This window comes from Drosophila santomea, chromosome X (genome assembly GCF_016746245.2).
Source record: "Drosophila santomea strain STO CAGO 1482 chromosome X, Prin_Dsan_1.1, whole genome shotgun sequence".
Taxonomy (NCBI): domain Eukaryota; kingdom Metazoa; phylum Arthropoda; class Insecta; order Diptera; family Drosophilidae; genus Drosophila; species Drosophila santomea.
The window spans coordinates 12,571,206-12,598,564 of NC_053021.2; the positions used below are offsets into that span (position 1 = coordinate 12,571,206).

General features: G+C 41.8%; 7 protein-coding genes across 12 annotated transcripts; 4 read left to right on the forward strand and 3 right to left on the reverse strand.

The window, feature by feature from the left end:
• Positions 1–431: 431 nt before the first annotated feature.
• Positions 432–16,517, reverse strand: LOC120456444 (E3 ubiquitin-protein ligase TRIM33). Of its 5 annotated transcripts, none has more exons than XM_039643278.2 (8): positions 16,420–16,517; positions 13,145–13,930; positions 12,573–13,070; positions 10,316–12,417; positions 9,608–10,127; positions 9,252–9,415; positions 8,948–9,180; positions 432–8,784 (listed from the first exon to the last, which is right to left on the reverse strand). In XM_039643278.2, exons 3-8 carry the CDS (start codon positions 13,064–13,066, stop codon positions 8,680–8,682), a joined length of 3,618 nt encoding a protein of 1,205 aa, XP_039499212.1. In that variant the 5' UTR covers positions 13,067–13,070; positions 13,145–13,930; positions 16,420–16,517; the 3' UTR covers positions 432–8,679. The 5 variants fall into 5 exon arrangements, with proteins under 5 accessions (XP_039499212.1, XP_039499210.1, XP_039499215.1 ...); XM_039643276.2 differs by having other exon boundaries at positions 16,312–16,466; XM_039643281.2 differs by having other exon boundaries at positions 9,608–10,076; positions 16,312–16,465.
• Positions 16,518–16,677: 160 nt separating this feature from the next.
• Positions 16,678–17,578, reverse strand: LOC120456450. Its single transcript, XM_039643289.1, has 2 exons — positions 17,468–17,578; positions 16,678–17,264 (listed from the first exon to the last, which is right to left on the reverse strand). The coding sequence occupies exon 2, from the start codon at positions 17,241–17,243 to the stop codon at positions 16,713–16,715; it is 531 nt and encodes a 176-aa protein (XP_039499223.1). The 5' UTR covers positions 17,244–17,264; positions 17,468–17,578; the 3' UTR covers positions 16,678–16,712.
• A 114-nt stretch (positions 17,579–17,692) lies between these two features.
• LOC120456446 (zinc finger protein ZPR1) lies at positions 17,693–19,601 on the forward strand. Its single transcript, XM_039643283.1, has 2 exons — positions 17,693–18,502; positions 18,643–19,601. Exons 1-2 carry the CDS (start codon positions 17,821–17,823, stop codon positions 19,341–19,343), a joined length of 1,383 nt encoding a protein of 460 aa, XP_039499217.1. The 5' UTR covers positions 17,693–17,820; the 3' UTR covers positions 19,344–19,601.
• A 61-nt stretch (positions 19,602–19,662) lies between these two features.
• Positions 19,663–20,225, forward strand: LOC120456452. The gene is made up of 2 exons (XM_039643291.1): positions 19,663–19,821; positions 19,882–20,225. The coding sequence occupies exon 2, from the start codon at positions 19,891–19,893 to the stop codon at positions 20,122–20,124; it is 234 nt and encodes a 77-aa protein (XP_039499225.1). The 5' UTR covers positions 19,663–19,821; positions 19,882–19,890; the 3' UTR covers positions 20,125–20,225.
• LOC120456449 lies at positions 20,073–21,196 on the reverse strand. 2 transcript variants are annotated; one of them, XM_039643288.2, is made up of 2 exons: positions 20,675–21,196; positions 20,073–20,612 (listed from the first exon to the last, which is right to left on the reverse strand). In XM_039643288.2, the coding sequence occupies exons 1-2, from the start codon at positions 21,090–21,092 to the stop codon at positions 20,479–20,481; spliced, it is 552 nt and encodes a 183-aa protein (XP_039499222.1). In that variant the 5' UTR covers positions 21,093–21,196; the 3' UTR covers positions 20,073–20,478. The 2 variants fall into 2 exon arrangements, with proteins under 2 accessions (XP_039499222.1, XP_039499221.1); XM_039643287.2 differs by having other exon boundaries at positions 20,073–20,615.
• Positions 21,197–21,260: 64 nt separating this feature from the next.
• Positions 21,261–22,865, forward strand: LOC120456447 (dolichyl-diphosphooligosaccharide--protein glycosyltransferase 48 kDa subunit). Its single transcript, XM_039643284.2, has 2 exons — positions 21,261–21,480; positions 21,563–22,865. Exons 1-2 carry the CDS (start codon positions 21,339–21,341, stop codon positions 22,768–22,770), a joined length of 1,350 nt encoding a protein of 449 aa, XP_039499218.1. The 5' UTR covers positions 21,261–21,338; the 3' UTR covers positions 22,771–22,865.
• A 228-nt stretch (positions 22,866–23,093) lies between these two features.
• LOC120456451 (histone H3.3A) lies at positions 23,094–27,003 on the forward strand. The gene is made up of 3 exons (XM_039643290.2): positions 23,094–23,237; positions 25,139–25,441; positions 25,619–27,003. Exons 2-3 carry the CDS (start codon positions 25,160–25,162, stop codon positions 25,745–25,747), a joined length of 411 nt encoding a protein of 136 aa, XP_039499224.1. The 5' UTR covers positions 23,094–23,237; positions 25,139–25,159; the 3' UTR covers positions 25,748–27,003.
• Positions 27,004–27,359: the final 356 nt, after the last annotated feature.

A 27,359-nucleotide genomic window follows, 5' to 3' on the forward strand; every position in this document is an offset into this window, starting at 1 on the left:
AGTGTTAGTTTGTTAATTTGTTAATTTAAGTTGTTTGGTTTCGTTTGCGCTGAGAGAAATTAGGAAGTTGGTTTTTCATGTTCATTAGCTTAGTTTCTGGTTTCCTTGTTGTTCGGCTTTTGGTTTTTTGTTTGGTTTTTCGGTTTTAAAATTCTAGAAAAATAAAAGCTTTCTAATTGCTTCTGTTTTCATATGGTATCCTGCCGCTTAGCTCCCTCGCATGTCCTTTTTCCCGATCCTAGCTTCCTTCTGGCCCAAAACACGAAAAGCTTTTATTCGTTATCGTTTTCGTTTTGTATTGCAATTTGTTGTTACTAACTTGGTTTTGGTTTTCGTTTTGTTTTTGTTTTCGGTTTTCGGTTTTGGTTTTGGTTCGCTATAAACTAGTAAATATGCATGTATATAATTTTTGTATCCATTATTTGGTTTTGTCGGTTGTCAAAAAAGGACTCACTAAATGTTACAGCACATCAATAAACAATTTTTCCACTATCCTTATCGTTTCTCATTTGTCTATCATGAATCATGGCACTATAGTTTTAGTTTCTGTGTGATGTTTCCTCTATAAGACATATGCGCTTAGATATATATTCAAAAACACTACACGCCCATTCGCACGCACCAAACACACACTGACAAAAAATGGTGAGCAACAATCGATCGAAGTAAACCATATTGGTGTGTAAAAACGAAATCGAAAAACCAATCCCTATTATGGTGTATAAATATCGGCATAGTGTGTAAACATTATGCAAAAAACTCGCTTTCTCAAACTCATTTTCTTATTTTCTTATTTTGTTTTTGGTTTTCTTCTTTTTTTTTCGTTCGTTTGGTTTTTTGGTAGCATAGTGTAAATAATTCCCAGTGATATGTACGCAAATTTAACACAACAACTCGACCAGGGAGTTTTTTTTTTTTACATCGTTAGCCTCTCTTGTGGTTTTTGTCATTTGTTTTTTTAGGATTCTACACATTTTCTAAACATTAAGATCAAGCGAAAAGCATTAAATGGTCGATGACTTAAATGCAATATCTGAACAGAGATTTGTTAGGCAAGAGATATATGTATGTAAATGCTTAAAAGTTAAATGAAAAATCAAGGACTAAATGTTCAGTATATTGTTTCATAAATTCTTTTTGGCTCGCTTTTATTTCTGGAGTTTTACAAAGTAATAAGGGGCGTACAAATTTCCAGATTTTCACATTAAATTACTTTTCAATCCCTGGTTTTTCTATATTTTAATTTACCTACATATTAATATATCGTTCACATAATTCACATAAGCTGAACACAACTCAATATTATCAACAATTGTTTCGTGAGTGTTAAGTTGTTACACAGAAATGCTAAGATGCTAAAGTGAAATTATAGTAACTAAAGCGTAGAAATACATAAATAATGTTGTAGTACATAAATAGTAAATCATAAACTTGAGGAACTTGTTTTCTCATTTCATAGCAGGCAAATCAAATAGTTACTTAGTTTTTTAGTTCTTTAGTTATTTTCGTGGTTTTTAGTATTAGTATAAGGTAAAATGTTTTACTTTGTCGAATTGCTAGATCGATTTTAAACGTGTTTAATTGATTTGCTTGCTTTTAGATTCGAGTTTTTCATTATTATTCTGCTGTTCTTCCATTTTTCGATAATATTTGGTTTTTTTGCTTTTCGTATTTTGTTTTTATCATTTAGTTATTAGTTTGTCGTGTGTGTATTGTAAACTTGCTTTTGATTACATATTGGTTGTGGTTTCTGTTGGTTTTCGTTCATTTTCCATCGCTTAATGTTATTTATGATTTATCCATATAATATATAATTCTTTTTGTTTTGGTAATTGATTGCTTGTCGTTTAGTGTTTCATTTTTTGTTATTTCTTATCAACTTGACATGTGATCTCCGTTCTACGCCCGCAAATAAATCCCAAAAAATTGTTCTGCTTTCATTTAAAAAGTGTTGTTTTTGGTTTTTTATGTTTTTGGTTTTGACCTACTGGAAGCCGAGTTACATAACTCCACTCGGTTTCAACTAACTTTACCTCGGATTTCGGTTTCCCATCGATTCCGTTTTGTTTGTCTATAATAAGGCGAAAAATATCATCAAAAAATTGACGTACACTAGATTGTATTTCTGTTGTTCATTTTTCATTTATCATTTATCATTTTGTTTTTTTTTTTTCTTTTTGTTTCTATCAATTATTGTTTTACATATATGTAAGTATATGTACGCATGTATAAATAATTTAGTAAATTTGTTTTGTTTTTGGTTTCTTGTTTTTCGTTTTTGTTTTCCTCGAACGTCTCCGCCTTTTGAATTGGGGACTGTCTATATAGGTTGAGTTCCTTAACTTGAATGAGTTCTCTGGAGCAGAGGACCTTACAAAATGTACTTCGCTTTAAATAAAATACGTAATATATTTGTTTTGTTTTGTTTCGTTTTGTTGTTGGTTTTGTATATGTCTGCTTGTATATGTATATATAGATATATGTCTTGTTATACATTTATATTAAAATAATTTGATGTATAAAGCGTTTGTTTGGGTTCTTTTTTATCCTTGTGGTTTTTCTTTTTCATGCTTTTTTTATACTTTCATTACTTGTGGCTCTTGTCTCGGAATTGAACTAAATGCAAGTACGATACAAGTCGAATTAACAATTACTGAACTGGGCAAACCATGAGGGGCGGGGTGGGGTGTTTGGAGGTGTTTGCTGGTGTTTGAAGGTGCCTGTGGGTGGTGACTGATGGCGTGGTGGAGTGGGTGGTGTTGGAGCAGGAGGCGTTGTGTGCTCGTGTTTGTTTGTGTGTGTGTGTGTGTGTTTAGCTAAGCCTTCGTGACCTTGACTCATTTGATTGTAAACATATACTCGAATCTACACATCTGCACGCTCAATATGTATATGTATATATGTTTAGTGGTTTATGCCTTATATCCGCACGAAGTTCGTTTGGTTTTACTCTTTTGTTTGTATTAAGCGTCGCATCGAGGAACAAATTATCCAACAAATCCAGCTTCAAATACTTCGATATACATACATAATCGTTAATTGTTTATCGGTTATCGTGAATCTTGAATCTTGAATCCTTAGCAATTAGTTTTTACATTTACTGGCTTGTCTTTTGAGCAAAAGTCTCAAAAATATCTCGCTTTTGTTTTTGCAATTCATTTCGTTTATTTTGACCACAAAAAAATAACAAAATTAATACACTTGACCAAACTAATAAAATAATTATCGTAAAAATAAGGTGGACAATATTCAATATGCTACCTTTGTAATAAATCTAAATGGTTCTCCGCTCTTCGAATTTTCCACATCGATTGTATAAAAAATCTTTGGCAGCATCTTTATTAAAAGGTTCGTTCTTCATTCGCTTGATTTCTCGATTTGATCTCGCCAATTCTCGACAATACATATAGAATTCATTATAATAATAAAAATAATAATAATAATAATAATCAAAAAAATAGTAATAGTAATAGTAATAATATGCGTGTGTCGATTGGGAATAAACATAACTATATCGAGTGATTGAGAAACATGTGTGGTGTCCTTGTTGTCTGTGTAAATTTGGATATTTCCTAATTAGTTGTACACGCTTTACTTTCGTTTTACTTTTGTTTTACTTTCGCTGAGTTACAATAAAGTTAAGTAAAACCATAAAGTACGGGGAAGTCGAATCGAAAGTTAGTGTACATATATGTATATTGGATACAAGTGTAGATAAACTATTGATGTATAGAGTTGAGGTGGAAAGCTTTCACTTTGTCACATTTTTCAGCGTAGGCAACTAAGAAAATTCTTCTCTCACTTCTCACTTTCTCATCGCTTTTCATCGTACATTTGTGGTTTTTATTTCTTTTATGCAGCTTCGGCATTGAAAACTAGAGCGCAGTGGGTGGCGGAGAAGGGGGTGGGAGGGCGGCCTTGGTCAATTTTTGTCAGTCGGTGTTGTTTGTTAAATGGTAATTGTTAAATGTATTTGTTAATTGTTAAAATTTAAATGGCAAAATGACCAAATCTGCGTCCAATCCCTTTAGTTATAATTACTATTGCTTCGGTTTGGGTTTCGCTTCCATTCAATTCGATTTGGGCTGGTAATTAGTAGTAAGTAATTAGTAATTAGTAATTAATAATTAGTAATTAGTATTTGTCGCTGACTAGTGGTAGTACCGCCCCTCTCCTGGCCACGCCCCCCTTCTGGGCCATTCGCTAATCGTACATAACTGTATACATAATACGAATATATACAGGTGTGTAAATATATGTATATATATATATATGTATGTATATATTTTCGCTAGAAATCCTATAGTTTATACGTAGTTAGTAAAATGTTATCGTCGTTAAGTTGCGTAATCTCAACTAAATTGTAAATTTGATTTAAACTTAAGCACATTTATGTTTATTTGGTTTTTCACTTTTAAAATTTGTATGCCATAGGAAATAAATTTGTTGTTTTCGTCGTTTTGTGTGTTTGGTGTGGAAAAGTTGTTTGTTTTCTTCTTTGTTTTTTGTTATTTTTTTTTGTTGTTTTTCTACTCAAACGCATCGCATAAAAATCATATACAATTTTACTTAATATCATTTGCTTATCCAACCTAAAACTTAAGTTAAAATTCATAATTCATAATTTTCATTAAAGCAACAATTGACTTTTTCCATTTTGTGGTTGTTCAACAAAGAGAGAGAAATAAAAATAAAACACAAAATTAATATAGTAAATGTAACCTCTTTATGTTGTGATCGTTTAGTTTATAAAATAAAAGCGTGTGGAATTACAATTTCATTTGAGGGCTTTCCATAAAAACTATAAACAAATGTAAAATGGTATTTTTATTGGTTTTGTTTTTTAATGTTGTTTTGTATTTCTATAACAGTTTTCGAGTTTGGTTTTCTTGATTAGGTTTTTGCAGCAATCCCGAAATTCCGAAATTCCAGAATTCAGAAATTCCGAAATTCTATTGACTAAGACAAAAACAAAGACAGAGAATTGGGAAACATGAAATTTAAATCGTAATTAGAAGCAATCAAGTAGCTTGCAGCACAGTGAAGTAAAAAGTTATGGGTAAAAAAGTAAAAGGTAAAAATACAAATACATATACAAATACGATTAGGATTAAAAACAATTCTTTTGGTATACTTTGCATTTGAGTGTTTCCATTGTCTTTAGCAAAATGTTTCATCTTAATACTTCCGTAGTTAATGCAGCGCGACCAAATTAAAAGTATTTATGCGAAAATGGAAAGGAAGTTCAGGTGGTTTAAGGAAAGGTGGACCGAAATCCTGGCGATTTCGCGGTAAATTCAATTCAATAATATAACATTTGCTTTGGGGGGCCTAAGTTGTAATAAACGAAATGCGAAAACGTAATTAAATTAAAAATTATATATTTCAACAGCCAAATTGTTTCACAATAAAATTGCATTTTTTACCCTCTCTCTTTCTCTCTCTCTCCATCTATTCATCTCTCTCTCTCTCTCTTTCGATCTTGCTCACTATCCTTTTCAATTTGAAAGATCCTCTCATCTACCATCAACAACTTTGGGGTACATAGTGTTAAATATAATGTGTATAGTAAAATGGTCATAATTTCAGTGGTATAACATAAACGAAGCGTTTCACAATGGTTTTCGCAGTTGTTGTTATTCATATAGAATACACTAAGTCATAATCATGTATACAGAATTGTGTGTGTAGCCTCACAATGTAACAACGTAAAAACTAAACAATAATAATAATCATAATGACAATAGTAAATGATTATCAAGCAAATGGTTGGACTAACGCAATCTCCAATGGGTCCATTTGCTTGGTATTTAGTACAACTCAACATTTAACATAAACCAAACGCGTTTTTTGTATGCCTTTGTGTCGTGTGTGGTTGCTTAAACTAGGCTTATAAAACTAGCAATTAAAATTAGTAAAATGACAAGATTTAAAACAGTTTTCTTTGCTCCGCGCCGCATTGTGGTACACAAATGCCAATGATGGGGGTCTAACATAACTTGCTGCTGTTTAAAACATTAAAAAAGGAATCGAATAGTTTCGAACACAACTAACAGGATATCATATTGTTCACAATACAAAGGATTCGTTTCGTTGTTATGCATAATGCGTGGGTGAGTATGGGTGTGTATATGTTTGTGTTTGTGGGTGTGTGTGTGTGTGTTAATGTAGATGTACATGTAGATGTAGATATATAATAAATGTGGTTGTTACAGCCTATAAAAAATAAGTTGCTTGCTTCGCTTTGCTTTCTCGCCCAACTTCGTCTAAATAAATCGCCACTTGTTGTTCTCTACCTATCGCCTCTCACATGATAAAATTCACACAATTAAAAAATGTTATTTTGTATATAGATAAATAATAATGTCTTGGGAGTAAACCAGCCTTATATTGTATTACAACGGGAAAGAAATGTTGCATGTATCCGTACATATATATCATCTTAAATGGTTGTCTATATCTTCTATATAAATCGTGAGTGTTTCGGGTGTTCTTTTTGTTTTTGTTTAGTTTTGTTTCGTTTTTGTGGTGTATGTGAGTGTGTATGCGCGTGTGTGTACATATGTCGATTACATGCGCACGTGTATTGCATTTGTTGTTTGTATATAAGCAAAAGGAATATCGTTTGTTTTTTGTGTTTTTGCTTCTTTAACAATGTATATAAGAACTTAACAGATACGTTTATCTCTGCTCTGTAGGTTTTCTCAAACGCTTTCTTGTTACTGTTGCTGTTTCACTTTCTGTTGTTGTTTTTGTTGTCTCTGATTTATTAGTTATTATAGATAGTTGTTGGCCTAATGCATTCTGCATTCGTTTTGTTTGGTTTGTTAGCTTACAGATTAATTTGTATGTTGAGTTGTTGTCTGTAGTTCATGTCGGATCTCTGGCGTGAAGAACGTACTTAGTTGATACATATCGAATGTATTCTCTGGATCTCTAGATCTCTGGATCTGTGGATCTCTGGGTCTCTGGGTATCATATATGTCGTGTGTTGTGGTGTGGTGTGTGTTGCCTCCATTCGTCCCGTCATCCTCCGTCCTCGCTATCCCTATATGTCTAACTCCCTACTCTCCTCATTCTGCTTTGTATATTATATGGCAAAGTCATATAGTCATAGGATTTCACATATATGTTTAAGATATATATAGTTTTGTTTTGTTTTGTTTTTTTATATATTCATATAGATTTATATATAAATAGATATCACCTTATATAAGCAGCGTAAGGAAAAACCTAAACAGTTTTTTATTTTCTGAAATTGTATCTTAGTGTTTTGGTTTCAGTTTGAAATCGAAATAAACTACTTAGATTTCATCTCCTTCTATAATTATTGCCTGTACGCGACCTCTGATGACGCCCTTAACAAATTATTTACTTCCTTATTTGTTAGCAAAAAACCTGTGCACAAAAGTTGCACATTTTGCTAGATATACATAGATGTTGTATACTAGGTGTAGATATATATATGCGTGTTTCGTTTTTTTTTTTCTCGTTTTTGTTTTTTAGAAAAAGATTCTGGAAGGGTATGCACAAAAAAGCTAATCGGTCGATATAACAATATATATGTCTATATAGATAATAAGTAACATGTAAAGTAGTAGTGTTTGTGTCCGTGTGAGTGTGGCGTGTGTGTGTGGCGTGTGTAAGTGTGAGTTTGTTATGACAATTTTAACAAGAACATAAATTCAATAAAAAATGAGTACAATCGAAACAATTTAAAAAGAGCTTTTAAAAACGTTTTGAAAATATCCCAAGTTTTAATGACGATTCTTTTTGTTTTTCCTCTTTTTTGTTGTTATTCGTTACGCTAAGTATTTTGTTTTGTTTTTCTTTGTTAAATTTGTTGATGTTTGTTTTTAGTAGTAGCGCTAATTGTTTTTAAATTAGAGATCAAAAATAGTATTTGTTGCATTTTGTTTATCATTTGTTATTGGTTTGTTTGTTTGTTTGTTTTTTATACGGTTGCTGCGGCAACGTTTCTTGTGTTTTGCATTAAATAAAATGTGTTTCAAGTCGAACGCATTGCATTTGCTTCAACTGCACTGCAAATAGTGAGTGTTCAGCCGTAGATTTGACCAGTTTTAAGAATTTGAACGCTGATAGAGACAGACTACAGATAAACTGAAAAAGTAGGAGCTCGACATTTTCACGTGTCCGTCGTTCTTCATTCATATTTAGTCCATTAGCATTCCCCACTAATATAGATATATATATACATTTTTCTTTATACATATCCTAAACTACCCATTTGGATAGTTGCATCTGCTATCAGCGATCTGCTGTTGATAGTGTTAATGTTTCAGCTAGTTGTGCTTGTTCTTGCTTATCGTTTTTATATTAGATGGCTGATTTTGTAGTCGATGGCTGTTGATTGATGTTGCTGTTGCTGCCGATGAGGCAAATGTTGCTCATGCTGCTTATCCTGCTCATGTTGTTCAGTTGACTGTTGCTATTGCAGTGTAGGGCATGTTGACTCCTTGGCAAGAGGTTGAGGTTGCTATTGCTATTGCTGTTGCTGTTGCTGTTGCTGATGGTGTTGCAGATGGTGTTGCCGTTGCTGTTGATGCTGTTGGTTGATTGCTGCTGACGTCGACATCCGTATATCTTGCCCGACGAGTATTTGTAGTTATATTTGTTCATATCGACTGATGGACGATTGTTGCGCGCTTTGATTTGCAATCAGTGAACATAGAGGGTGTTCAGAACTAGAACATGATGATTGTTCTTTGCCAGCGTAACCACATAGCCCTCGGATGTGATTTTCAGTCCGCAGCAGCGGGAAACCTGCGAATGAATCATTGTTAGCTCATCACTCCGCACTTCGATCTGTTCATAACCACTTAAAGACGGCTGTGAAACTCCAAATTAATTATGCAAAATTCAAAATGTCTGCAATGTATTCAATCACCTATGCTACGGCTAACTACAATTATAAGCAGCGACTCACCTTTACATGGGGACACTCGAACTCGGACTGAAGGGCGCCCTCACGGGAGTAGCAGGCGACGTGGAAGCGATTGCCGTGCGAGTCGCCGATGAGCACGTCCCCGGCATTCGATATATCAATGCCATTGGGGAAGCAGGTGACCTTCTCGTTGCCAATGCGATAGAGGAATGTGCCGTCGTCCTGGAAAACGGCCACGCAATGGCCTTTGAAGTCGCACACGTAAAAGTCGTTGTCTGGTGGGCAGAAAACAAAACAATGTTAAATTACTTTATAAATTCATTTTTGAGATGGAGTAGTTGCTTACCTCTTATGGCGATGTCGGAGGGTTCGCGCATGTAGTCGCTGCAGTCGAACCAGCGAACCAGTTCGCCCTCCTCGGAGATCACAAACACGGTGGGCGACACGCTATCCACGGCCACGATGTGACCCTTAGCTGTGACAGCCAAACCCGCAACGATATCAATGTACCTGTGGATGAATGCAAATGTTTATTAATTTTTTTATTAATTATTAAGATATTTGCGTGCCTTTTCTTAGACATGCCTTTCAACAACAATTTTAGATTCATCTTTTAATGCAACATCTATAATTAACAACTTTATTTAGTTTTTAGATGTACACATGTCATGGAAACCCTCTTATTATTATAAATCTATTTACCTGATGGCGATCTTGCGCATAAAGTGTCCGCACTTGGAGAAGATTTGCATGCGAGAGCGCTCGTTTCCACGATCGCAGACCACGAATTTGCCATTGTTATGCATCACGGCCACCTTGCGAGGATACCAGAGCTGGCCCTCCTCCTTGCCGGCCACACCGAACTGGAACTTGAGGGCGCCCATCTTGTCGAAGACCTCGATGCGATGGTTGTTCGTATCCGCCACGATGATCTCCTCGTCGACGCCCAGGCAAAATCCATGTGGTGAATTAAACTGGCCCTTGGCGGTGCCCAGTGAACCGAATTTGCAGCGGATCTGCATCGGAGTGGCTTTGTTCCGGCCGGTGACCACACTGGTCGTGCCCGGCGCAGCGACGGCATGGAAGTTATTGAGTCCCATGTCCTCTACGCCACCCACGATTGGATTGAGGGACTGCAGGCTGGGCGATGTGGCCGGTGGCATGCAGAAATCTGATAAATAATCAATGCCCGTTGAGGATCCGTTCAACAAAAGATCATCGTCTGTGTGTTGGTTGTGGGGGATTTCAGGTGTTGTAGGTGGTGTTTTGGTATAGGTTTTGGTGTTGTGGGTGTGGGTATGCATTTGGTGCAAGCAGCGAAAAAGAAAAAACAACTTAAAGGGGTAAGCGAACCGAAAATTGAAAAAAAAAGAAAACAACGCCTGTACTATTGGCTTGCAAAGAACTCACCATTGTTGTTAAGTCCCAGCTTGGCCAGCGCCTGGAGATTGTTGAGCGCCCGCTGGTCGCCCGATAGGATGTCCGCCAGGGTAATTGGCTGCGTTGGTGTCACCGCCGATGCCGGCATTACGGCCTGCGATTGCTGCTGATGCGCATGCGGTGCTCCCACAACGGCTCCGCCGGTTACGGCCGAGCCACCAGGCACTTGGGCCCCAACATTCGGACCGGGTCCAGCTGCTCCTCCGCCAACGGCCAGCGCATCGTTGAGGTTGTCTGGCATTGGTTCCGTCAAGCTGGCCAGTCGTGAGATATTGTACTCCAGCATGCTAAAACTGGGTGGCGGACCACCGGCGCCCAAACCATTGATGGATATATTTGGGCCGGGGCCAGAGTTGAGATTGACATGTCCAGCCTGCTGGACAATTCCCTGCGGTGCAACGAGCTGGCCCATCTGCTGGGGCATGGACTGGGCCGATGGTGGCTGGTGCAGCACCTGTTGCTGTTGCTGCTGCTGCACCTGGTGTTGCTGGTGCTTTTGCTGCTGTTGCACCTGCTGCAGCACTGCCGCCTGTTGCTGCTGCTGCTGTTGCTGCTGCTGCTGCTGAGACTGCTGTTGCTGCTGAGCAGATGGCAATTGCTGCTGCGATGATGGCTGCGGCGGCGAGTCCATCATGGAGAAATTGGTCATCACCGAGTTGGTGTCGCCATCGAAGGAACTCTGCAGGGAGGAGGGCAGCGAGATGGGGCTGAATACAGCTGAGGTCAGGCGCCCTTGGACAGAGGAGCTGCCGCGATGGCCGACAATCAAATTGTTCGAGCTGTGCTGATGTTGCTGCTGCTGTTGCTGCAACTGCAACTTCTGCTGCTGCTGTTGGTGTTGCACTTGTTGCTGTTGCTGCTGCTGCTGTTGCTGCTGTTGTTGTTGTTGCACTTGGTGCTGGTGCTGATGGTGCTGTTGCGCCTGCTGCTGCTGCTGTTGCAACTGCTGGGTCATCTCCTGCTTCTTGGGACTAGAGTCACTCTGATCCGTTTGGAATTTGCCAAACATCTCCCTGGCGAACTGCTCGAACATCTCTGGCTTCGAGTCAAACTGCAGCTGATAGTTGACATCGCACTTGGGCGTCTGCTCCATGAGATTCAAACACTGGGCACTGATGATGGGCTTCAGCAGCAGAAACTCTACGGCATTGGCCTTATCAATGGCCCGTTGGCCAAATTGGGCAGCGTGCTGCAGCTTTCCCATTGTATTCTCCAGGCTCTGCATCAGATCCATGATCTTTAGCTCGCGATCCGAGTGCAGGCGTCCCAGCTCGTTTAGCATCTGCTCCTTGATTGATTCCAGCATACGCTTGTAGCTCTTATAGGCATCCTCGATTTGTTGGCGCACCGTATCGTGCTGTGACTGAAGTTCGGTGAGGGCACTGCCCAGATTGCTACCCGCATCGTTGCAATAGTCGGCCTTCTTGAGCGTGTCCCTTAGAGTGTCCTCGAGATCGGCTCGCACCGCCTGCTCCGCCACCGAGGCCGTCTCATAATGATGATCGCTGCCCTTGTGATCGCTCAGCAGGCAATCATTGCACGTGGGCACCTGGCAGGTGAAGCAGTAGTACTTGAGATTCTCGCTTACGTGCTGGCGGCAGCACACTGGCTTATGGATGATAAGCTTGTCGTGGACGTTCTTCGTCAGATCCTCGATGCGCACCACATGGTGATTTTCAAAGCAACGCATATACTTATGGGCGTTATCGCAGCCATTGCATAGAAAGTTGGCGCAATCGTTGCAACGCGAAATGGCCTCCTCTTTGCTCTTACACGAAGTGCACACAATGTGCTCCGACTCCAAATTGGAGAGATCCAATATATTGGTCACGATATAGTCGCAGGGGAGTGCCTTGATCCCCTTGGGTCCCAGTGGTGTCTCCTGCTTGCACACGGGGCACTCGAGGAGCAGAGCGGGCAGACGGTGCTGGTGCTCGCTGCCGTCGAACGAAGACGAGGACGAGCTGTTGGGCGAGCTGGCCGCCATCGTGTCCTTCGATACCACCGCCTGCAGGCAGTCCTCACAGAACACGTGAAGGCAAGACAAGATGCGTGGCATCACAAGGCGTAAGCTGTGGACAAATAAGAACACCATTTGATCAGTTTAAAGATGCTATCACAAATTCATGGTTAATGTGAAAAAATCTTGAATTGGATTTTACATATAAGATCTGTTTAGAATTTAACTGTTAAATGCATTGACCAATGCTTTAGATTGTCCTCTCACCTGCACAGCTTGCACAGCTTATCGCCATCCTTGATCATTAGGCCGCTGCACGAGTCCTCCAGCGAGTCCAGCTCGGTGACGCCGTGGCTGCTCAGCTCCTGGCTGCTCCCGGTACTGTCCACATCCACCACCAGGCCCAGTCCCGATGAGTTGGAATCGTCTAGCAAACCGGATGGTCCGGCGATGGCTGTGGAGCCCGTCGATGAGATGGAAGCCGCCGAACCGATGCTCGAAGAGCTGGTCACATCCAGACTGCCGACAGTGCTGCTGCCCTTGCCGGTGTCCGTATCGGTGGCCGATCCTGAGCAGGAACCGGAGCTGGAGCTAGAGCTGCTGGAACTGGAGCTGCTGCTGCTCGTGTTGCTCACATCAATGTCCTCCAACAACGATGAGTTTGAGGCATCGTCACTGAGAACGGTTTTCAGATTGGGAATCCCCGGAGGACACGGATCCACCGTGTCCACCGCCTGGACAGGCTCCTCCAAAGTAGTCATAGTCCTAAGAACGGGATAACATTGATTAGAAAACAAATGGCAAATGTTGCAGTAAAAATCTTTCATAAATAAACTTACCTTTCTTTTTGGCGCTTCTCTGATTTAACAAGTACTTGTCTTTTATCGATTCAATGGATTCCTTTGCTTTGTTGGCTGGGCTGCTCCTGCTGCTGCTGCTGTTCCCGTTTCCTGTTTCCTATTTCCTGATTGCTATTCCGTATTCCCGTATTTCCTGTCTCCTGAATCCTGATCCCTTCTCCCTTTTCTAGTCCTATGAGCTTATATACTGCTAATCCTGATCCTGATCCTGATCCTGATCCTAATCCTGCTGCTGCTGCTCCCTAATGTCCTGCCGCTCTTCCAAGAGAGCCATTCCAATTGAGGTCCTTCTTCTTGCCAGAAAAAAGGCCAACAGCAGTTCGTTTCGCAGGGGGAAAAATGAGCGAAGGACCTTCAATCCACGCGCACACACACACAGACGCACAACAAACACCTCTCCTTCTCTTCCGCTTACTTAAAATGTATTGCAAATTTGTAAAAAATTTTGCGAGCCTCCTTTTGACTTTGGGTTTATCTTAGTTTTTTGGTTTTTTTTGGTGTTTTCGATTGTTGTTGCTGATTCGCTGCTTGTCTTATTTTTCTAGGTTTTTAGGTATTTAGATATTGCCGAATCGTTTTAAAGCATTTGGAAACTGCGTGTTGCGGTGATCCTCCTGGTTGATGTGGTTCTTCTCGTTCTTCTGCTGCTGCTTCTTCTTGTTCTCCGTGTTGCACAAGGACGAAATAATATTAAGGACGAACGAGGCGACGACAACAAACACTGACGAAGAACACGGCGATGCAAATTGGACGACAGCGCCGCTCCTTTTGGTATTGCGAACAAAAGAACAAAATAAACACGTTAATTGTTGGCTAAAAAATTACAAAACTGCAAAATAACTACAAAAACAAAACGTGAATAAAAAAAATTTAACAAAAAACGAGAAATGAGCTAAAAATGTTTTCTGTATCGCAGAACAAAACTAAATAAGATAAACCCAACTGACAAATTGGGAAAAGGGAGCTGCCATTAAATCAAAATAAGCATTGCTTTTCACCCAATGTATACCCTTCTTATAAGCAGTTCAACCCCCTTTGACAACGCCTCTGGCTTATGCAACAGCACACACACTCACACGCACACTCGCACACTCTGCTGCATACTTTCCGGATGTTGGCATGGTATCTTGGCCATTTTTCTGATAAATCCTTTCATTAACAAAAATAACTATTGCTTATTTCCGATTTCTAGGAAAACCATATATGTACAACTTAGGTTTCGTAATCAAAGCAACTCAGCAAGCATTGAAAATCAGATTCTGACAGATATAACCACAAAATTAGTAATACTTTTGGTAATCAATCTAAAGTCCCTAATAAAAATAATTATTTTAATTTGTTTTTGTTCGAATATGTTTCAAAATGTTTTGAAAACTAGTTATTCGCTTCCAAAATAACATTAAGTGAAATATCTGCTTTGTTATTTCATCATCTTGCAATAAGAATTGTTGCTTGCTTCCAATTGGACTGCGGCGGGACCTTTGACGTAGTCCAATTCAGAACGCTTCCCATTTGTATAACGCTTTCCAATGAAGTCTGATTTAATATAGCCGGCAAGGGCTTCCAGGCAAAACCAATGGAATAATTTTGTTTTGTAAGTACCATGGAAAAAAATCGGAGAACTACCAACTTCAGTTTCGTGCATTGTATTTGTTTATCGCCCGTTATCCAATTAATATTTATGTTAAGCCATTCATGGGAAGAGTGTGGGAGGGGGTGGGGCTATCGGTTCCGTTTTGCGTTAAGTTTACGTTACGTTTTTCGCCGTTATGTGTAGCTATGCGCCACACACACATTAAGCTCTTCTTTGCTCCTTCTTCTTCCTGTTCTTGCTACCCATTCACGCAGGCGCGTTCATAGTGCTGACCTTTCTAGCCATTTACCCGCTAGTTGCGCAAAAAAAAAAAAGCTGCCCTAACAAGGACAAGCTGGGGCACAAAGTCCTTGAACAACTAATTCAATTGGGGCACGGCAATTGCTTAAATAAATACGTTTATATCAGCGGAAGTGTGCGGTAGTTTAAAATCTAGTTTAGATTTGTGCCCCCACCAACACGAAACACTCGCACACACACACATGAAGACGCTCACGCGTGCAGACGCACACCCACATGGCGAATCAGCTGCATACACACAGACACAAGCGCGTACAAGCGAACACACGTGGTAAACGGAATTTAGTACCGCTTTGCCCCTATTTTCAATGCTATGCTTTATTTTGCTCTGCTTTATTGGACCTGGATGATTTTGTTTTTCCCCCTATCGACTTTGTCAATTCTGCGCCGCAGCTGATATCTTCCTGTCCATTTTCACGTACTTTTTGATTTATTCACTTTCAAATGTGTGCCGCTCTCACTCGCTGCTCACAAACGGTTATTTTCGAGTGCAGAGCTGGCTGGGCTGCGAGGCACATAGAAGAGGAGCGATAGCGAGAGAGGGAGAGCGAAAAAGCGGTTATGCGAAGAAAAGTTCTCAATCGCGTTTGTATTGGTGTGCGCAAGCTCACTCAACGCGGCAAAAAACAGAAATACGAAAACGGCACCCACACATACAGAATACAAAAAAAAACACATATACATGTGAAATTAAAACTGAATTCCCTTTTTTTTCGATTTGGGAATGAACACTATTCTTGACTGACCAGACAACTTGTCGCTTTGAAAGTTTTTGGTTGGAGGGCGGAGGGGGTCAAGACAACACTCGATGTGGTTGGGGGCAATAGAAAAGGGGGCGGCCGCCACTGCCGTTGTCCTTGAACGCAAAATTTCCACTTGACTACCGCCCAGGTGGTCGTGGTCAAAAGGCAAGCACTCACGCACGCTCACACATGCATACACACACACACCGAACAGCAGACAGGAGGCGAAAAAGGTCCTTGAAATGCCTGAACACTTCACTGTCTGTCCGGCGTTGTCAGCTCTTAGTGTCCAATTCAATGCGCTAACTGCCATTTCCCAACTGTCACCACTTTATATTTCAATGTAGTTTTCATTTTCACACGTTTTTTTCGATCTTTTTGTTTTTTGCGCTCTCTTTTGCTTGTTACGTTACGATTTTATATTTGCCCGACACACACACACTCACATAACGCAGGAACACACGAGAACACTATACAGACACCCTACACGCTGTTATAGCTACAGTTACCGTTATTCACTGATTTAGCGAATTTAGCACGTTCTGGGGCACAAAAAACAACCAGAAGACCGCCAATTCGATTGGAGTCGATAATTATTGGATTAAACTAATAATTACTTTACTGCTCCCGTCGAACTTTTGTATGCAGTGCAGTTAGGGATGCTAGATATATTTTAGCAGTCAAATATCGATTGTTTTTTAAAAGTGGCCGAGCGGTGTCTTGATATCGATAGTTTTATTGAATACATCACTCTATGTTTTCTTAATATTTCTTTTAATTTATGATTTTGCATTTCTGCTTACATCAGTTATAACTAAATAACATGATACACATGATACGCTTAAATGGTCAATTTCTTTAAAATACATGTAAGTAAATTTTGTTTTATGGTTAGAAAATAATCTTAAAGTTACTTGGGATCCTTGTAGTTTTGGTAGATCTGCGTTTGCATACTTTGTATATCAGTTAAATGGGGTAAAATTATCGGGTTAAGTCCTTTCCTTGTTGCGACATCTAACTTGTTCATAATATTATCTAATTTTTCCATCAATATTCTCTGTTCTCTAAACATAGATTTAAATTTAACCTCGTCATTTGTCGGCGATGCGGATACGTTTTCAGTATTATTTTCCAATGGGGACAGATTCTGATTGAATTCTGCTGTATATTTAACGACCATGGTTTTTATTTTGACAAAGAAGTTGCTTTTAAAATATGTATGTTCCATTTTCGATTTGTCATCGACAGTTTTAATAGTATTTTCTCCTTCGGAAAAGGCATCCCACAAAAGTTTCAATTGGGATAGTCGCCCTTCAATATATCCAGCTTTGCTTTTTCGTTTAGCCGAATCCTTTTTATAATTCCGGATGGTGCTCTGTATTTGCTCCCCCAACTTCATTTGCTCGGCCAACAGGATTTTAATGCTCGGCGATTGGGCCATCTTTATTAAAATTCTCTTGAACTGGAATGGTAATAGGAATATCAATAATTCAATGATACTCTATGTAAGGTTATTTTTCAACTGAATTGAACTGTCGGTATGCCGAATGGTTTATATACGCCAGTTCTTCTGAAGAGGTAATTTTAGGGAGAACGTGGGTCAGGTAGGTGGTATTCCCGGATTAATATGCAGATGTTCAATCAGCTTTTGTTTTATGACCTTACCAGGTGGTGGAAAAAACGCTACAGGTAAGCTATTTAACTAAGCTATTTAAATAAAAAAAAATACACTTGTATATGAATATAGTTGTCTGCGTATTAATTACGGGGAATTTTCTATCGAACTCTAGAAAATTCGCGATTGTTTTGGATAAACGCGCCAAGCACACTTTTGGATATTTAAGGAGCTTTCATCATATGCAAGACGGTCACACGACGACTTTTATCGGTGTACGATAGGTTAATGCACACTTATCGCCTCCTTCTATCGATTACCTTTGCACGTTTCGTCAAACATTACATTTAATTTAAAAAAGCTCACTTAAAGCAGCATATTTCTCGTGGATAGCCATCAAATCATGTCCACCGTGAGTGCCGCCAGCGGCAGCAATGCCACCAGTCCGCCGGAGAATGCTGAGAACGTCCGGCCGGAGCCAATCTTCCGGGAGATCAACGCAGAGCAGACCGACGAGGTGGTGGAGATCGAGTCCGCCTGCATGAACTGCTTCGAAACGGGAGTCACCCGGCTGCTGCCCACCAAGATACCCTTCTTCCGCGAGGTGGTCCTGATGTCCTTCAAGTGCGATCACTGCGGCCACATCAACAACGAGATGCAGTCGGCATCGGAGATCCAAAAGTCTGGCATTCGAATTGAACTGCAGGTGCGATCCGTGGCCGATCTCAATCGTCGCGTAGTGCGCTCGGATAACTCCAGTATCAGCATACCAGAGGTGGAGCTGGAGATCCCAGTGCAGTCGCAGAAAGGCGAGGTGACCACCGTCGAAGGCATCATCGAGCGGACGATAGCCGGCTTGTCGCAGGATCAGGATAAGCGGCGCATCGATCATCCGGAGGCAGCTGCATCCATTGACAAGTACATCGAGCGATTGCACAGCTTGAAGGAGGTGACAACGCCCTTTCGCCTGCTCCTCGAGGACATATCCGGCAATAGCTTCGTCGAGAATCCGCTGGCACCTGCCGCCGATACGCAGCTAAAGACTTCGTACTTCACACGCAGCCAGCTTCAGAACGAGCAGTTGGGTGAGTAGCTTTAACCGCATTATAACTTTACAAACTCGATTAATATTGAGGTGGGGTAGCTGAAAGAACCATGGAGGCACTTAATTCGTATTACTCCCCATATAAGCAAGAACATAACACAAACTTTTATTTCTTCACAGGCTTGTACGAACAGAATCACGAGGAGCAGCACCTACTGAAGCCCATTGCGGAGGACGCGTGGCCCATTGAGAATCTGCACGGCGAGGTGCTCCAGTTCCCCACCAATTGTCCAAGCTGTCAGGCGCCCTGCGAGACAAACATGAAGTTGACAAACATCCCGCACTTCAAGGAGGTGGTGATCATGGCCACCGTCTGCGGTGCCTGTGGCCACAAGACGAACGAAGTAAAGTCCGGCGGCGGAGTGGAGGCACAGGGCGTCCGCTTTCGCGTGCAAATTGTCAGCCGGGAGGATTTGACGCGAGATGTGCTCAAGTCGGAGACGTGCAGCTTGTCAATACCAGAGCTGGACCTCGAGGTGGGTCCGCATGCCCTGTGTGGAAGATTCACCACGGTGGAGGGTCTGCTGGTGGCCATGCGGGATCAGTTGGACGGAACGCTCTTCCACGACTCGGCTGACGAGACGACTAAGCAGCAGATGCAGCGATTCCTCGACACCTTCGAGGATGTCATGAATCTGAAGCGTGTAATTACACTGGTGCTGGAGGATCCGGCCGGCAATACGTACGTGCAATCGCTGAGCGATGACGATAAGGAGCCGGACGACAAGCTGACTGTGGAGCGTTACGATCGCTCCTTTGAGGACAACGAGGATCTGGGCCTGAATGACATGAAGACCGAGGGCTACGAGCAGGAGGCGTGATGAACTCTGCAATCGCCATCAGTTCAAGTCACTTGAAAGTTACGGCTAGGCAGGATAGCAATTAATTCCAAATCAAATCAGTTTTTCTAATTAAAAGGATGCTACTCATTTCTATTAGAGAAATTCAATGGCGAACAATTGTATTTATCAGAATCATTTGTTTTACAGTAGTCGTGATGAATATAAGTTTTTTACAAATTTTTTTTAAAGAATCCTAAGTAGCCATAATAAAAATAAAATAAACAAAATTAGAATAAATGTTTACAAAGCATTACAAATATTAAATCTAGTTGGTGTTCTAGAATAAATCATTTTTAAAGCAGACAATTCAAAAAGCTTTTTTTTCAATATTCAGTCTATCGAAATTTCGTCACCTGCAGCTGTGCGGCGATAGCAATAATCGATAGCCCACAGGCCATCTCTAATCAGCTGTTTGGTTTGTTCGTTGTGTAACTTAACTAAACGCGTTGAATTTTTGGTAAATATGCTATAATGGTTTATGTGCTACTGCCAGTAAACTAACACCCCCATTCCGTAGAGCACCAAGATGTCCGCATCCGCTGCCCGAGGCTCCACATCGCTGCTGAAGCGCGCCTGGAACGAGATTCCGGACATCGTCGGCGGATCCGCCTTGGCCATCGCCGGAATCGTTATGGCCACCATCGGAGTGGCCAACTACTATGCCAACGACGGCGACAACCGTCGCTACAAGCTTGGCTACGTTGTGTACCGCCACGATGATCCGCGTGCCCAGAAAGTTCGCAACGACGAGGATGACTAGAGGATTTCGACCCTTCGGAAAATCCTGTCGGCTCTCATCATTGATTTTTTTTTGTTTACTCTAAAGCTAAGTAAAACAAACATCTAAATGTACAGAAGCCAGTGCTCAGTGGTTCACCTTTGGCTGGGTATACTTTTCCAGGATTTATGTTGCTTCTTATGTACATCATTTGCAACGTTTTTGTTTTGAAAGACCAGAAGAATTATCTTGTCGTACAAAGAGAAGTAGTAGTTAAGCTACTATATTTTCTTAATTTAAACCAAAATATTTTACAAGTTAAAAGGAACAAAACATCGGCGAGTTGTGCAGTTAATGACATGGACTGTTTAAAAGATATTAAAAAACCACAGATTTCTAAAGATCCTTGTGCGCAAACTTAAAGTGAAATTGGCAGGCCTTCTCCGTAAAAAAGCATTTGTTGCAGATGCCGCACTTGAAGCCCGGTCTGGACTCGCTGCTGGACTTGGCCTCGTCGGTGGCTGGCGCAGCTGCTGGGGAAGATTAGAGTTGGTTTTTATCTACTAAGGTGGCAAGAAAAATATGTACTCACCCCTTTTCGATGGGATTTTAGGGGTCACTGCATCCGCCGGGTCCGTGGGCAGTGGCTCATTCTTGGGCTTCGCCGGGTGGGTTGGAGTTTGGCTTTGGGTCTGGGACTGGGATCTGCTGGCCTGGCTGCGCCTTCTGCGCTGCTCGAACTTTAGGGCCACATTGAACTCGCTGTGGGCGCCCAGCCACTGGTGGCTGAACTCGAAGGCCATGGATAGCTTTTTCACGCAGATGCGACATATCTGCTTGGGATAGTCGTCTTCTGGATCCAGTGGCGGCATGGAGGCGGGCAGACAGGCCGCCAGCATATCGGATATGGGCACCATCTTGTCCAGCGCTTGGGCACTTTCCTTGTAGATGGACAGCGATTCCAGGCACTCGTTCCCGCACGTTCGGCAGAAGCTCTCGAAGATGTCCATAATGGTTGTTGATTACAGCAACAAAAGTTATTTACAATTTAAAAATTTGAATTTAAATGTTTTGTTTATACATTTGCTTAAAAATGTAATCGATTAATAATCATATAATCGATGTTTTTATATTTTCTTTGAATACGTTTGGTATTTTTGTAGACTTTGGCACACCCTGCAAATATTCGGTCACACTGCCAGTCAGTCATTTTTTTTAAGAAAAGCCGGAGAGAATTTGTGATTTAATTGAATAAAATGATGTGGAAGGCTCTACTGCTCGCCGTTTTGGCGATTGGCCACTGCCAAGCGGTGCTGGAAACGGACGCCAACACCTTAGTTCTTCTGGACAACCTGGCCATCCGCGAGACGCACTCGATCTTCTTCAAATCGCTACAGGGTGAGTTCAAATGCCGGCTAACCTATGACGTGGACAATTAAATAGTGAACTATGTTGATAATGGCTTAACTTTGGGCTACAGATCGCGGATTCAAGCTCACCTACAAACTGGCGGATGACTCCAGCCTGCTGCTGTCCAAATACGGCGAGTATCTGTACAAGAACGTCATCATTTTCGCACCAAGTGTCGAGGAATTCGGCGGCGATGTGAGCGTGGAGCGTTTGGCCCAATTCGTCGATGATGGCGGCAATGTTCTGGTGGCGGGCAGTGAGAAATCCGGTGACGCTCTCAGGGAATTCGCCTCCGAGTGCGGCTTCGAGCTTGACGAGGAGAATGCGGCGGTCATTGATCATCTGCACTACGATGTCAGCGATGCCGGCGAGCACACAACCATTCTGACCTCCGCCAAGAATCTTATCCAGGCCGACACTATTGTGGGCAAGGCTAACAGGCAGGCAGATGCTGCTCCCCTGCTTTATCGCGGCACTGGACTGATTGCCGACAAGGAGAACCCACTGGTACTCAAACTGCTGACCGCCGAGAGCACCGCCTACAGCTACAATCCCGAGGCCAGTGTCTCAGACTATCCGCATGCCGTTGGCCGTGGCACCCTGCTCATCGCCGCCCTGCAGGCGAGGAACAATGCCCGCGTGGTCTTCTCCGGCTCGCTGCTCTTCTTCTCCGACGAGAGCTTCACCACGGCCGTGCAGTACGCCCAGAGCGGTGTGTTCCACAAGCTGGCCGGCAACCGCGACGTGGCCGAGTCCATTAGCAAGTGGGTATTTGGGGAGACTGGCCGCCTGCGCGTGGCTTCCGTGCAGCATCACAAGGAGGGCGAGCTGCTGCCACCGGATCAGGCGTACACCATCACCGAACCCGTCGTCTACACCATCGGCATCGAGGAGCTGGTGCAGGGCGAGTGGCGCGCCTTTAAGGCCAGCGACATCCAGCTGGAGTTCGTCCGCATCGATCCCTTCGTGCGCACCTATCTGAAACAAACGAACTCGGGCGCCTACCAGGCCAAATTCAAGATACCCGACGTCTACGGCGTGTACCAGTTCAAGGTGGACTACGATCGCGTTGGTTACACCCACCTGTACAGCACCACCCAGGTGTCGGTGCGCCCGCTGGAGCACACGCAGTACGAGCGTTTCATCCCGAGCGCCTTCCCCTACTACACCAGCGCCTTCTCCATGATGATCGGCGTGTTCGTCTTCTCGTTCGTGTTCCTTCACTTCAAGGATGAGCCCGTGGGCAGGGCCGCCAAGGAGGACAAGAAGTCACAGTAGTCTGAACGAGCAGACTTCAACTAAAATTTAACACACAATGCACTAAAATAAAGTTCTCCAAAGTGAGAAACCCACAATCCATCAAAAAAGTTGGTTATTTTAATATTGGAAATATGAACTTTATTGGATTTCAAGGTCGCCTTAAGGAAGCCTTGTTTCTCTTAAAATTTGCAGTGTCCAATCTAATCACAAAATAAGTTATATACGAAGTTTTAATTTAAAATAAAATAATTTAATTTAAAAATTAAATGATTAAAGTTCAATTAGCAAAAAACAGAACCAACCGTTTTGTCGCGCATGGACTTATCTATCATACAATCGAATGTAATCGAGTGCAATCGAAAATACAGACCACCCCTAGCTCTCAACGAACCGATATCATTGTGAAAATTTCTCTCGCCTGAATTTGTTCGTTCTCGTGTTAAAAGTGACATTTTGTGAATAGTATTTGTAATTTGTGTTAAACGGTGAGTTTTTTTTTAATATGAATAGTTCTAATCGTGCAACACGTGTGCTTGTGGACGCTAAATGTGTGTGTGTGTGCTGCTTTTCTATTTTTTTTCCTTGTGTATCGCCAGAGTTAATGTTTTGCCGTTTTTGGGGCTCCGCCGGCCGTCCAGCGGAGCCCTATTTTTCACCGCACACACACAGGCGCACATTGGCTGGTGGATACATACACAAATGCACGAAGATGTGAGAGGTCTCGTATTCGAATGACTGTTTGTTGCATTGTTGTTGCTGTAGTTGTAGTTGTAATGGTGAGGTGCGCTGTTTTTTTTCCAAAATGGCTGCCAACCAGGAGAATAGCAACAAATAAAAAGAGTTGCAGTCGTTGATGAAATTGGCAAAACAAAAACGAAAAAACAAAACGTTTGCCAATGTGTGAAAAGTGGCGCCAAAAATTATGAGTAATCGTATATATGCTGGCTGGCATAAACAGATAAAGTAATTTATTTATTTATTTCTTAAGTGACACTCGTGCGGATGTGTGTGTATACTAAACACGCACACTAGTTAACTAATGCAAATGTGCATGTCTGCGCTTGTCATGCGCAGCTTATGTCCTATCTCTTTCCCTCCACCAGCTTTTCCCGCATGTTATTGCATAATTGTTTTTTATTTTCCTTTTCCTTCGGCATTCTCTTTTGTGAGGATGTGCAGCTGTCACATCTACACACGCGCACACACACATGGTTTACTAGCGGAGAAACGACGCAATTAACTGCTCGCACACATCTTCTCTCATTCTAACGCGAACGTGCCCCTATATGCATCTCCCTCCAACTTGCCGCCCTTTAATGCGCGCCAAGTTTTTACCGCTTGATTTTCCTTCTTTTTGTTTATGTTTACTCTTTTGGCGCTTCCATTCCCAGTTTTTTTTTCCCCCTTTCCTCGAATTCCTTTTATTTCACATTTTCCTCTTGCCTGCACAATAAGTAATTATAAATTGGAAACTACAACTCATTACTTCAACGTGATTGATTCCGCATAAAGCGCAAAAAAACTCAAGAGGTTGTACACAAAAAGAAGGGGAACACAAAAACTAGCGACTCACGATGTTTGCCCGCAAAGAAAAGAAATGAGATTTTCAAGTGGTCCTCCATCGTGGAACATTTACACAGCGAGAAAACCAGATAAAATTACAAACTAGATGTGTATTCTTACTGCTATTTAGAACGGATACATTGGGTCTATGTATACACCTTAACGTATTATCATAGATGATCCAAAAGTTTTTAATCATAGGTAACTGCAGCAAGCTAATAAGTTATCTAGGTTGGTGTGTGAATAACGTAGAGATCGTCTTAGCCAAGAATATGATTTACACCTTTATTTTGCTGTGTGTATGCTGCCGAGACACGATTTTTTTCTTTGCCACTCAAGTGGAAGTTTCTCGAGTGCTGCCTTCCCAGAAGATGGGAAAATATTTCAAATGGGGGGCATGGAGGAAAAGCAGGCAGCTGTCGCGACGAAATTTCACGTTCAACCCTCGTTCTCGTTGCAACCACGAACCAAAGTTCCTCGTCAGTTGGCCGCCAGCGCTTCGGCGCTGTGCATCGGTCCTAACTTTGGCTCCCCGCCACAACCACCCGTGTATATCCTCCAGAGTCCACACACAACATATCCTGGCCAATTGCAACGGGCACTGCGCCTGTGCTTGTCGAAAAGTTCGAAGTTTGTGCCAAGTTCCTGACACTCTAGTTGTCTATCTCCTGGAGAGGATCGGTGTGTTTATTTTGGATAACATCCACACAGCATATTCACTAAATTGAGTGATTGGCGCTTTGGGATTAACTACACGTTGATTTAACTTTTGTGCACCTGGAACCCACATAATCTAACTATTTCCCCATTCTTTCCATTGCAGTTTAAAAAAACCTAAGTAAATATGGCCCGTACTAAGCAGACCGCCCGTAAGTCGACCGGAGGAAAGGCTCCTCGTAAGCAGCTGGCCACCAAGGCAGCCCGTAAATCGGCGCCATCCACCGGCGGAGTGAAGAAGCCCCATCGTTATCGTCCCGGAACCGTGGCTCTTCGTGAGATCCGTCGTTACCAGAAGTCGACCGAGTTGCTCATCCGCAAGCTGCCCTTCCAGCGGCTGGTTCGTGAAATCGCCCAGGATTTCAAGACCGATTTGCGTTTCCAGTCAGCGGCCATCGGTGCCCTGCAGGTGAGAATTAGTCTTTAAAACATGGTGGAATCGTGGAGATTAACCTTAATTAGGAATGCTAGACAGAGTATTAAGTTTATGGGATCATGGCCAGTTTAAAGGGATGCCATTTATTTGATTTCTATGTTCCCATGTATATATCCACTAAAACTCGTATCTAATTCTCTTGACTTGCAGGAAGCATCTGAGGCGTACCTTGTGGGTCTCTTCGAAGACACCAACTTGTGCGCTATCCACGCCAAGCGCGTGACCATCATGCCCAAGGACATCCAGTTGGCGCGCCGCATCCGAGGCGAGCGTGCTTAAGCTGGATCACCTGCGCCGGATTCGATCACTGTCGTCCATCCCCGAGCAGCAAACGGTTTTCATTCACCTTTTGTTGTGGGAGAGGTGCCCGTCAAGAAGCTTCACCAGCGACACATTGATCCAATCTATCATTCATATTTATATGTATACATTTATCATCCTTTTGTTGTTCAATCGGATCGTCCGAGTGGCGATGTCGATGCGAGAAATACCACACACAAAACAACACACAACATTACTGTAATGCTTAAACAATATTTGTAACTCTTATTATTACTATTATATATTAGTTATTAAGTTTTTTTTCTCGCCTGCGTGTCGACGGTTGGACCGTGTACGCTGCGCCATGCACCTTGTCCTCTGAATCCGGGTCCACCTCTTCGTTTGGAAGGGAATTCCCCCGGGCAGCTGTCGTCGCCTGTCCGTCTGCAACATCCGCCACCAACCACTCCAACAATTGTCCAGCTGGCGGGCTTCGATTTCCAGGTAATCCGTGATCTTTAAGGCGCCTGTCTCGCCTTCTTTCATTCGATCAAGGAGAGGCTCACCAACTGGCGGCCGGGATGAGCGGAGCCTGGAGGTCGGGGCCAACCAAACGCCAGCTGGACGTGGCAAGGCGGACAGATGGCGGCGGACTGCCTGGCGTGGATTCCCGGATCTCTGGATGGGCGGCGAGGGCATGACCATCTGGCGATGCAACCGGAGGCACGCGGCTTTTATGAAGATGATATCCATATATAACACCGAAAACCGAATCGAGTACACTTAACTTTACACTTACGTATATGCTTATATATACATAAATACATACATATATATATATATATAAATACATATATATATAAATCTTTATGGAAGCAAAAGCACTAGACATTAATACTCTTTCTTTTGTTCACCTTTCGTTACTGCAAATCATATACAGAGCATTATATATATAGAAGTTATATATATATATATAACGAAGGGATGGGCGTGACAGAGATAGTTGATTAAATAAGATTTTAGATTTACATGCATTTTATACGTTTAGGCGGACGATGTCGAAGAAGATGAAGAAGAAGAATCGGGAGATGAGAAAAGATATAAAGATGATTCAGCAATCAAATTAAAGTACGCATCTATAGATTTGGAAGAGCATCGAATAAAAATAACCAACACAAAATCACATAACAATACACAGTAAAAGCCGAGCAGAGCATTGAATATTTCCCAATATTTACATATTTGTAGTTTGAAACACGTGCAAAATAATCAATTGTAAACGCCCTTAAACATGCATATATATATACATATACTTGTAAATTGGTGTCGATAACTAGTTTCACATTGAACATTTAAACAAATCGGACTTAATATGTGTCTATATCGTATCGTCGTAGCTTACAAGAACCAATATAAAAACAAACACCACAAACACACAAAAACAATTTAAAACAAAAAATCAGTGACAGGAACAGCAAAAATAACTGGAAACATCAGCAAAAAAAAAAAGAAAATAAAAAATAAACGGTTTTTTCTATAGAAGAAACCAAAAAAAACCCAACACCAACAAATTGTTTTATTTTCTGCGAAAACGGAATGGGAATAGTGGGTGCGAGAGGGAGGAGGATAG